Source organism: Anomaloglossus baeobatrachus, chromosome 1 (genome assembly GCF_048569485.1).
Source record: "Anomaloglossus baeobatrachus isolate aAnoBae1 chromosome 1, aAnoBae1.hap1, whole genome shotgun sequence".
NCBI lineage: Eukaryota > Metazoa > Chordata > Amphibia > Anura > Aromobatidae > Anomaloglossus > Anomaloglossus baeobatrachus.
In genome coordinates, this window is record NC_134353.1 from 14,767,914 (window position 1) to 14,779,913 (window position 12,000).

The window sequence follows — 12,000 nt, forward strand, 5'->3', positions numbered from 1 at the left end:
GTGGGGGCTTCTCATCCATGGAGGGGATCACTCACAATGTGTGGGGGCTTTTCATCCATGGAGGGGCTCACTCACAATGTGTGGGGGCTTCTCATCCATGGAGGGGGTCACTCACAATGTGTGGGGGCTTCTCATCCATGGAGGGGGTCACTCACAATGTGTGGGGGCTTCTCATCTATGGAGGGGGGGTCACTCAATGTGTGGGGGCTTCTCATCCATGGAGGGGGTCACTCACAATGTGTGGAGGCTTCTCATCCATGGAGGGGGTCACTCACAATGTGTGGGGACTTCTCATCCATGGAGGGGGTCACTCACAATGTGTGGATGCTTCTCATCCTTTGAGGGGGGTGGGCACTCACAATGTGTGGGGGCTTCTCACAATGTGTGGGGGCTTCTCATCCATGGAGGGGGTCACTCACAATGTGTGGGGGCTTCTCATCCATGGAGGGGATCACTCACAATGTGTGGGGGCTTCTCATCCATGGAGGGGGTCACTCACAATGTGTGGCGGCTTCTCATCCATGGAGGGGGTCACTGACAATGTGTGGGGGCTTCTCATCCATGGAGGGGGTCACTCACAATGTGTGGCGGCTTCTCATCCATGGAGGGGGTCACTGACAATGTGTGGGGGCTTCTCATCCATGGAGGGGGTCACTCACAATGTGTGGGGGCTTTTCATCCATGGAGGGGCTCACTCACAATGTGTGGAGGCTTCTCATCCTTTGAGGGGGGTGGGCACTCACAATGTGTGGGGGCTTCTCACAATGTGTGGGGGCTTCTCATCCATGGAGGGGATCACTCACAATGTGTGGAGGCTTTTCATCCATGGAGGGGGGTCACTGACAATGTGTGGGGGCTTCTCATCCATGGAGGGGGTCACTCACAATGTGTGGGGGCTTTTCATCCATGGAGGGGCTCACTCACAATGTGTGGGGGCTTCTCATCCATGGAGGGGGTCACTCACAATGTGTGGGGGCTTCTCATCCATGGAGGGGGTCACTCACAATGTGTGGGGGCTTCTCATCTATGGAGGGGGGGGTCACTCAATGTGTGGGGGCTTCTCATCCATGGAGGGGGTCACTCACAATGTGTGGGGGCTTCTTATCTATGGAGGGGGGGTCACTCATAATGTGTGGGGGCTTCTCAAGAATGGAGGTGGGGGTCACTCACAATGTGTGGGGGCATCTCAAGAATGGAGGTGGGGATTCACTCACAATGTTTGGGGGCTTCTCATCTATGGAGGGGGGGTTACTCATAATGTGTGGGGGCTTCTCAAGAATGGAGGTGGGGGTCACTCACAATGTGTGGGGGCTTCTCATCTATGGAGGGGGGGGTCACTCATAATGTGTGGGGGCTTCTCAAGAATGGAGGTGGGAGTCACTCACAATGTGTGGGGGCTTCTCATCTATGGAGGGGGGGTCACTCATAATGTGTGGGGGCTTCTCAAGAATGGAGGTGGGGGTCACTCACAATGTGTGGGGGCTTCTCAAGAATGGAGGTGGGGGTCACTCACAATGTGTGGGGGCTTCTCATCCATGGAGGGGGTCACTCACAATGTGTGGGGGCTTCTCATCCATGGAGGGGCTCACTCACAATGTGTGGGGGCTTCTCATCCATGGAGGGGCTCACTCACAATGTGTGGGGGCTTCTAATCCATGGAGGGGGTCACTCACAATGTGTGGGGGCTTCTCATCCATGGAGGGGTCACTCACAATGTGTGGGGGCTTCTCATCCATGGAGGGGTTCACTCACAGTGTGTGGAGGCTTCTCATCCATGGAGGGGGATCACTCACAATGTGTGGGGGCTTCTCACCCATGGAGGAGTTACTCACAATGTGTGGGGGCTTCTCATCCATGGAGGGGTTCACTCACAATGTGTGGGGGCTTCTCATCCATGGAGGGGGATCACTCACAATGTGTGGGGGCTTCTCACCCATGGAGGAGTTACTCACAATGTGTGGGGGCTTCTCATCCATGGAGGGGGGTCACTCACAATGTGTGGAGGCTTCTCATCCATGGAGGGGGTCACTCACAATGTGTGGGGGCTTCTCATCCATGGAGGGGGTCACTCACAATGTGTGGGGGCTTCTCATCCATGGAGGGGTCACTCAATGTGTGGGGGCTTCTCATCCATGGAGGGGTTCACTCACAGTGTGTGGAGGCTTCTCATCCATGGAGGGGATCACTCACAATGTGTGGAGGCTTCTCATCCATGGAGGGGGTCACTGACAATGTGTGGAGGCTTCTCACCCATGGAGGAGTTACTCACAATGTGTGGGGGCTTCTCATCCATGGAGGAGTTACTCACAATGTGTGGGGGCTTCTCATCCATGGAGGAGGTGGGGGGGGGTCACAAGCTTCTCTGATCTTCCAGGACAATGTGGAGATGACGCTTTTCCCCCATGATGGAGACCGGGTCAGGAGTGAGCACTCAGTGTCTCGGGGATAAATCATTCACATTTTGTGTCCGGACCCTCCCGGATCTCAGTCCCAGTGAGAAGCTGCGATCGATCCTCAAAACGAGGAAGAAGAACCCAGAACCTGTGACCTCCGACCCCGGAGACCAGATCAGGTCATTGGTCCGGATCTGCCCAGGAGCCGATATCCGGCCGCCGGGGGAGGGGAGAGTCTGGAGAAACCGGGGCGGAGCTGGGAATACTCAGATTTATCAGTAAAATGTAACAACTTACGGAATGTAAATAACCTCTGTAACCATAGAAACGGCCGAGGAACCGAGCGAAAAACACTGAAGGGGCAAAATAGGAAAACTAAAAAATGTGTCACTTAAAACCTTTGGCTGGGACTGTACAGGGTATATACTATATACAGGTCAGGTAGGTACATATCATTAACCCTGTCTGTGCTATGCACCTTCAAGAGTTAAGATTTTGTGTGGTGTATGTGGAGGTAGATGGCGGTATATATCACTGTAGATGGCGGTATACAGCATTAGATGGCCGTATACATTACTGTACATGGCAGTATACAGCATTAGATGTCGGTATATATCACTATAGATGGCAGTATACAGCAATTGATGGTGGTATACAGCATTAGATAGCGGTATACAGCATTAGAAGGCGGTATACATTACTGTAGATGGCAGCATACATCATTAGATGGCGGTATACATTACTGTAGATAGCGGTATACAGCAATTGATGGCGGTATAAACCATTAAATGGCGGTTTAAAGCAATTGATGGCGGCATACAGTATTAGAGTGCGACATAGAGCATAAAATGGCGGTATACATTATTGTAGATGGTGGGATATGTCATTGTATATGGCAGTATACAGCATTAGATGGCGGTATACAGCATTAGATGGCGGTATACAGCATTAGATGGCGGTATACATTCCTGTAGATGATGAGATATGTCATTATATATGGCAGTATACAGCATTGGATGGCGGTATACAGCATTACATAGCAGTATATAGCACTGCATGGTGGAATGACAGGCCATTCTTACAATATCAGGGCCTCTTCATAGATTCTAACCCCCCCCCGCCGCCCCCACCCCGTGGTCAGAGAAGTCAGTATGTGAGACCCCACTGGGCGCAGTCTCATTAGCACTAATGATGGAGGATAGTGGGAGGACCCCGGCTGTGATACTGGTGACCGGCCCGACAATGGAGGTCACCGCTGGAGATCGCAATGCACTGGCATCTTACCTGGGCCGCTGCACTCCCATTCATGTATTGGGGGGGACATCATGGGACGGGGGTCGTTCTCCAATGGAAACCGGTGCAGAGGTGTGGGGAGAAGAGGAGAACCTGAAATACAAGGGAGGGGGAGAGGGTTATCCGAGGCTGGCAGATGTAGCAGAGCCCATTATAGCACACTAGAAGGTGGCCGGATTCTAACGCATCGGGTATTCTAGAATTTACGTATTGTGTAGTTCATGTATGATTTTTGTTATATACACAGTGCCTACAAGTAGTATTCAACCCCCTGCAGATTTAGCAGGGTTACACATTCAGAATAACTTGGCATTGTGACATTTGGACTGTAGATCAGCCTGGAAGTGTGAAATGCAGCAGAAAAGAATGTTATTTCTTTTTTTATTTTTTTTTTAAATTGTGAAAAGTTTATTCAGAGGGTCATTTATTATTCAACCCCTCAAACCACCAGAATTCTGTTTGGTTCCCCTAAAGTATTAAGAAGTATTTCAGGCACAAAGAACAATGAGCTTCACATGATTGGATTAATTATCTCTTTTTCCAGCCTTTTCTGACTAATTAAGACCCTCCCCAAACTTGTGAACAGCACTCATACTTGGTCAACATGGGAAAGACAAAGGAGCATTCCAAGGCCATCAGAGACAAGATCGTGGAGGGTCACAAGGCTGGCAAGGGGTACAAAACCCTTTCCAAGGAGTTGGGCCTACCTGTCTCCACTGTTGGGAGCATCATCCGGAAGTGGAAGGCTTATGGAACTACTGTTAGCTTTCCACAGCCTGAACAGCCTTTGAAAGTTTCCACCCGTGCCGAGGCCAGGCTTGTCTGAAGAGTCAAGGCTAACCCAAGGACAACAAGGAAGGAGCTCCGGGAAGATCTCATGGCAGTGGGGACATTGGTTTCAGTCAATACCATAAGTAACGTACTCCACCGCAATGGTCTCCGTTCCAGACGAGCCCGTAAGGTACCTTTACTTTCAAAGCGTCATGTCAAGGCTCGTCAGTTACAGTTTGCTCATGATCACTTGGAGGACTCTGAGACAGACTGGTTCAAGGTTCTCTGGTCTGATGAGACCAAGATCGAGATCTTTGGTGCCAACCACACACGTGACGTTTGGAGACTGGATGGCACTGCATACGACCCCAAGAATACCATCCCTACAGTCAAGCATGGTGGTGGCAGCATCATGCTGTGGGGCTGTTTCTCAGCCAAGGGGCCTGGCCATCTGGTCCGCATCCATGGGAAGATGGATAGCACAGCCTACCTGGAGATTTTGGCCAAGAACCTCCCCTCCTCCATCAAGGATCTTAAGATGGGTCGTCATTTCATCTTCCAACAAGACAACGACCCAAAGCACAGAGCCAAGAAAACCAAGGCCTGGTTCAAGAGGGAAAAAATCAAGGTGTTGCAGTGGCCTAGTCAGTCTCCTGACCTTAACCCAATTGAAAACTTGTGGAAGGAGCTCAAGATTAAAGTCCACATGAGACACCCAAAGAACCTAGATAACTTGGAGAAGATCTGCATGGAGGAGTGGGCCAAGATAACTCCAGAGACCTGTGCCGGCCTGATCAGGTCTTATAAAAGACGATTATTAGCTGTAATTGCAAACAAGGGTTATTCCACAAAATATTAAACCTAGGGGTTGAATAATAATTGACCCACACTTTTATGTTGAAAATTTATTAAAATTTAACTGAGCAACATAACTTGTTGGTTTGTAAGATTTATGCATCTGTTAATAAATCCTGCTCTTGTTTGAAGTTTGCAGGCTCTAACTTATTTGCCTCTTATCAAACCTGCTAAATCTGCAGGGGGTTGAAGACTACTTGTAGGCACTGTATAGATGTTGTTGTGTGTAGTTACCAAGTGTTTGTGTAGGGCGCTGTACATGTTCTGGGTGTTGTCTGGGTGTGACGGGGGGTGAGAGCGGTGTTGTATGTGTGTTGCGTTGTTTGTGGAGCGCTGTGTGTCTGTAGCGTTGTGTGTGTGTGTTGCGCGGTTTGTGTGTGTGTGGTGTGTTTTGGGGGAGGTATGTTTTGTGCAATGTATGTGTTGTGCGGTATGTGCGTATATTTATGTATGCCGCAGTGTTTGTGTGTTGGGTGTTGTGTGTGTGCAGTGTTGTCTGTGTGTGTGGGTGTCTGTGTAGGGCGGTGTGTGTGGTTCCCAGTGTGTGTGTGGTGTGTTGTGCAGTGCGCGTGTGTGTGTGTGTGTGTTGGGGGCAGGTGTGCACCTCCCATTGTGCTCCATCCCCCATGCTGCGCACCCCCCATCGTGCTCCATCCCCCATGCTGCAAACTCCCAAACGTGCTCCATCCCCCATGCTGCCCAACCCCCATCGTGCTCCATCCCCTATGCTGCGCACTCCCCATCATGCTCCATCCGCCATGCTGCGCACTCCCAAACGTGCTCCATCCCCCATGCTGCGCACCCCCCATCGTGCTCCATCCCCAATGCTGCCCAACCCCCATCGTGCTCCATCCCGCAATGCTGCGCACTCCCCATCGTGCTCCATCCCCCATGCTGCGCACTCCCAAACGTGCTCCATCCGCCATGTTACGCACCCCCCATCGTGCTCCATCCGCCATGCTGCGCACTCCCAAACGTGGTCCATCCGCCATGCTGCGCACTCCCAAACGTGCTCCATCTGCCATGCTGCGCACTCCCCATCGTGCTCCATCCGCCATGCTGCGCACTCCCAAACGTGCTCCATCCGCCATGCTGCGCACCCCCCATCGTGCTCCATCCGCCATGCTGCGCACTCCCAAACGTGCTCCATCCGCCATGCTGCTTACTCCCAAACGTGGTCCATCCGCCATGCTGCGCACTCCCAAACGTGCTCCATCCGCCATGCTGCGCACTCCCAAACGTGCTCCATCCACCATGCTGCGCACTCCCAAACGTGCTCCATCCGCCATGCTGCGCACTCCCAAACGTGGTCCATCCGCCATGCTGCGCACTCTCAAACGTGCTCCATCCCCCATGCTGCGCACTCCCAAACGTGGTCCATCCGCCATGCTGCGCACTCCCAAACGTGCTCCATCCCCCATGCTGCGCACTCCCCATCGTGCTCCATCCCCCATGCTGCGCACCCCCCATCGTGCTCCATCCCCCATGCTGCACCAGCATCAGCCTCTCTGCCCGCAGCATCAGCCTCTCTGCCCGCAGCATCAGCCTCTCTGCCCGCAGCATCAGCCTCTATCCTCCCAGCATCAGCCTCTCTCCTCCCAGCATCAGCCTCTCTCCTCCCAGCATCAGCCTCTCTTCTCTCAGCCTCCCCCTCCCAGCCTTCCCCAGGATCAGCCTCTCTCCTCCCAGCCTCCTCCAGCACGCCGTGCTCCTCTGCAGACACAGATCCGATCGCATACACACACACACACACACACACACACATCCGATCGCATACACTCACACACACCCGATCGCATACACTTACACACACCCGATCGCATACACTCACACACACCCGATCGCATACACTCACACACACCCGATCGCATACACTCACGCACACCCGATCGCATACACTCACGCACACCCGATCGCATACACTCACGCACACCCGATCGCATACACTCACGCACACCCGATCGCATACACTCACGCACACCCGATCGCATACACTCACGCACACCCGATCGCATACACTCACGCACACCCGATCGCATACACTCACGCACACCCGATCGCATACACTCACGCACACCCGATCGCATACACTCACACACACCCGATCGCATACACTCACACACATCCGATCGCATACACTCACACACACCCGATCGCATACACTCACACACACCCGATCGCATACACTCACACACACCCGATCGCATACACTCACACACACCCGATCGCATACACTCACACACACCCGATCGCATACACTCACACACACCCGATCGCATACACTCACACACACCCGATCGCATACACTCACACACACCCGATCGCATACACTCACGCACACACACCCGATCGCATACACTCACACACACCCAATCGCATACACTCACACACACCCGATCGCATACACTCACGCACACACACCCGATCGCATACACTCACACACACCCGATCGCAAACACTCACACACACCCGATCGCATACACTCACACACATCCGATCGCATACACTCACACACACCCGATCGCATACACTCACACACACCCGATCGCATACACTCACACACACACACATTGACGATATTACGCATACGCGCTCACACTCACAACATCCGGAAATACCACATGCTTCTGGCCATGTGATCCTCCGGCAGGTGCTGGAAGTTCACTCCACAGTATCGCCGCCGAGAAGCAAGCGATATCCCAGGATGTTGTGTGTGGATGCGATGTGATGTGTGTGAGAGTGAGTGTGATCTAATGTGTGTGTGTGTGCGTGTGTGTATGTTCCGCCGCTGCAGGACCTTGATGCGCTGGTAACTATGCTACCATGGTTACCAGCGTATCCCGTCCCCCGCTCGCACGGGAGCCCACACCAGCATACGGCGGCAACCCCAGCAATGCGAGGGTATGTGTCGGCTGGGTTGGCGGCGTACGCTGATGTGGGCTCCCGGGGGTACAGTACTCACCTGGGAGTCGTGGCTCCGTGTCGGTCGGTTCGGGGAATGCGTGCGGGGGGCGGGGCCAGAGCGAGCGTGCATTGCGTGAGGGGGGGCGGGGGGTGGCCGAGTTGCCTGGGCGAGCGGCCAATCCGTGCGGGTGGGAGGGGCCATGGCGAGCCCAGCGGCCAATCAGCTTTGTGTCACCGTAAGGACACAATTTTGGAGCAAGACAGACAGACAGAGACAGACAGACAGAATAAGGCAATTATATATATAGATAGTGTCAGCTCCGGCACCTCGCGGCTTCTTGCACCATTGCACCCCCCAGGCGCATGCGATGTGGCTCAGCAGGATCTGGCTGTACTTCCGATGTGCCAGAAAGTCCCAGTGGACGGAATCGTGGATTCGGTGAGGCAGGTCATGGCGGAAGTGGTAGTGCATGTCCACCACATCCACCTTGTGGAAATCCGCCAACGTGGCGCTGAAGAAGTTCCCCTCCACCATGTCCATCCGCACGTTGTGTGGGGTGCGCCGCAAAGCGACTTCATTGTCCTTGTATCCAACCGGCATGGTCGTGGTCCAGAGGATGAGGCACTGGGGGTTCAGCACCTCCTTGAGGCGCAAAAACAGGTGGTGAAGGTTGGTCTTGTAGCCCTCCAGATGTTGGTCACCATACCTGCAGGAGATGAGGACAATGAGGAACCGTCACCAATATGGCGGTGGCAGCTACCACGGCGGCTACGGTCACCTATTGACGTCCCAGACGCAGGAGTTTATCATCAGCACGTCCGGTTGGGGGTCGCTCTTGAAATCTGACAGTATGCTCTCCAGGTACGTGGAGTATGCGCGGGTCAGGAAGTAGAAGCGGACGAGGTGGTGGCCGCTCCGGTACTGCCGCACCTCATGGTACGTCGTCCCATTGTGCATCTCCTCGTGCTGGCCGCCCTCTATCAGCACATCGTTCAGAAAGGAGAACTCACCCTGCGGAGAGAAACACAACGGCTGACGGGGCCAGCAGCACAGAGGATGTCAGGAGAAGAGGGCACCAGCAGCACAGAGGATGTCAGGAGAGGACGGGGCCAACAGCACAGAGGATGTCAGGAGAAGAGGGGACCAGCAGCACAGAGGATGTCAGGAGAGGACGGGGCCAACAGCACAGAGGATGTCAGGAGAGGACGGGGCCAACAGCACAGAGGATGTCAGGAGAAGAGAGGACCAGCAGCACAGAGGATGTCTGGAGAAGAGGGGACCAGCAGCACAGAGGATGTCAGGAAAAGAGGGGACCAGCAGCACAGAGGATGTCTGGAGAAGAGGGGACCAGCAGCACAGAGGATGTCAGGAAAAGAGGGGACCAGCAGCACAGAGGATGTCAGGAGAAGAAAGGACCAGCAGCACAGAGGATGTCTGGAGAAGAGGGGACCAGCAGCACAGAGGATGTCTGGAGAAGAGGGGACCAGCAGCACAGAGGATGTCAGGAAAAGAGGGGACCAGCAGCACAGAGGATGTCAGGAGAAGAGAGGACCAGCAGCACAGAGGATGTCAGGAGAAGAGAGGACCAGCAGCACAGAGGATTTCAGGAGAAGAGAGGACCAGCAGCACAGAGGATGTCAGGAAAAGAGGGGACCAGCAGCACAGAGGATGTCAGGAGAAGAGAGGACCAGCAGCACAGAGGATGTCAGAAGATGGGACCAGCAGCACAGAGGATGTCAGGAGAAGAGGTCACAGCAGCATAAAGGATGTCAGGAGAAGAGGGGACCAGCAGCACAGAGGATGTCAGGAGAGGACTGGGCCAGCAGCACAGAGGATGTCAGGAGAAGAGGGGGCCAGCAGCACAGAGGATACACTAATACATCCCTCCCCTGATGATACAATGATACACTCTGCAACCGGGGGTATACAATGATAAATCCTCAGGAGCAGGGATGTATCATTGTATCCTCACAGGTGGGATTTATCATTGTATATTCAGGGGTGGGATTTATCATTGTATCCTCACAGGTGGGATTTATCATTGTATCCTCACAGGTGGGATTTATCATTGTATCCTCAGGGGTGGGATTTAATGAAACAGCCTGACCCTGAGGAAACAATGATAACTCCCACCCCTGCCCCTGAGGATAATGTTGCACCCTCCGCTGAGAACAGAACCATCTGGACAATGAATAAGACTGTCAAAGGTCTGCTCTTATTTAAGGAAAGTAAAACCCCAAAAAAATCAATAGCTATGATAATCGGATGCATATTATATACACAAACCCTCTTTTTCAGTTCTTCTTCAGTCAGACACTCGTCATGCTGCAGAAACTTCACCAGATCTTTATAAACGGATCTCTGTACTGAAAAACAAAAGCAATAAACGCCTCAGACCCGAGGCCGGAGCCATCACCACCAGGAGCAGCCGGCCCCGACCTGACTACTGGGGACAACTGCTCAGACACGAGGCCGGAGCCATCACCACCAGGAGCAGCCGGCCCTGACCTGACTACTGGAGAGAACTGCTCAGACACGAGGCCGGAGCCATCACCACCAGGAGCAGCCAGCCCTGACCTGACTACTGGGGAGAACTGCTCAGACACGAGGCCGGAGCCATCACCACCAGGAGCAGCCGGCCCTGACCTGACTACTGGGGACAACTGCTCAGACACGAGGCCGGAGCCATCACCACCAGGAGCAGCCGGCCCTGACCTGACTACTGGGGAGAACTGCTCAGACACGAGGCCGGAGCCATCACCACCAGGAGCAGCCGGCCCTGACCTGACTACTGGAGAGAACTGCTCAGACACGAGGCCGGAGCCATCACCACCAGGAGCAGCCGGCCCTGACATGACTACTGGAGAGAACTGCTCAGACACGAGGCCGGAGCCATCACCACCAGGAGCAGCCGACCCTGACCTGACTACTGGAGAGAACTGCTCAGACACGAGCCCGGAGCCATCACCACCAGGAGCAGCCGGCCCTGACCTGACTACTGGAGAGAACTGCTCAGACACGAGGCCAGAGCCATCACCACCAGGAGCAGCCGGCCCTGACCTGACTACTGGGGAGAACTGCTCAGACACGAGGCCGGAGCCATCACCACCAGGAGCAGCCGACCCTGACCTGACTACTGGAGAGAACTGCTCAGACACGACGCCGGAGCCATCACCACCAGGAGCAGCTGGCCCTGACCTGACTACTGGGGAGAACTGCTCAGACACAAGGCCGGAGCCATCACCACCAGGAGCAGCCGTCACTGACCTGACTACTGGGGAGAACTGCTCAGACACGAGCCCGGAGCCATCACCACCAGGAGCAGCCGGCCCTGACCTGACTACTGGAGAGAACTGCTCAGACACGAGGCCAGAGCCATAACCACCAGGAGCAGCCGGCCCTGACCTGACTACTGGAGAGAACTGCTCAGACACGAGGACGGAGCCATCACCAAAAGGAGCAGCCGGCCCTGACCTGACTACTAAGGAGAACTGCTCAGACACGAGGCCGGAGCCATCACCACCAGGAGCAGCCGGCCCTGACCTGACTACTGGGGAGAACTGCTCAGACACGAGGCCGGAGCCATCACCACCAGGAGCAGCCGGCCCTGACCTGACTACTGGAGAGAACTGCTCAGACACGAGGCCGGAGCCATCACCACCAGGAGCAGCCGGCCCTGACCTGACTACTGGGAAGAACTGCTCAGACACGAGCCCAGAGCCATCACCACCAGGAGCAGCCGGCCCTGACCTGACTACTGGGGAGAACTGCTCATACACGAGG

At 54.4% G+C, this 12,000-nt stretch overlaps 1 protein-coding gene across 5 annotated transcripts in view; it reads right to left on the reverse strand.

The window, feature by feature from the left end:
• The window catches only part of LOC142303933 (PC-esterase domain-containing protein 1A-like), a 124,601-nt gene that overhangs the window by 29,662 nt on the left and 82,939 nt on the right, over window positions 1-12,000 (reverse strand). For all 5 annotated transcript variants that reach the window (XM_075345837.1, XM_075345846.1, XM_075345821.1 and 2 more), the window contains 4 exons: window positions 10,504-10,583; window positions 8,996-9,228; window positions 8,544-8,923; window positions 3,678-3,779 (listed from right to left, as the gene is read on the reverse strand). In XM_075345837.1, coding sequence (XP_075201952.1) covers window positions 3,678-3,779; window positions 8,544-8,923; window positions 8,996-9,228; window positions 10,504-10,583 — 795 coding nt within the window. The remainder of the gene's footprint in view (window positions 1-3,677; window positions 3,780-8,543; window positions 8,924-8,995; window positions 9,229-10,503; window positions 10,584-12,000) is intronic.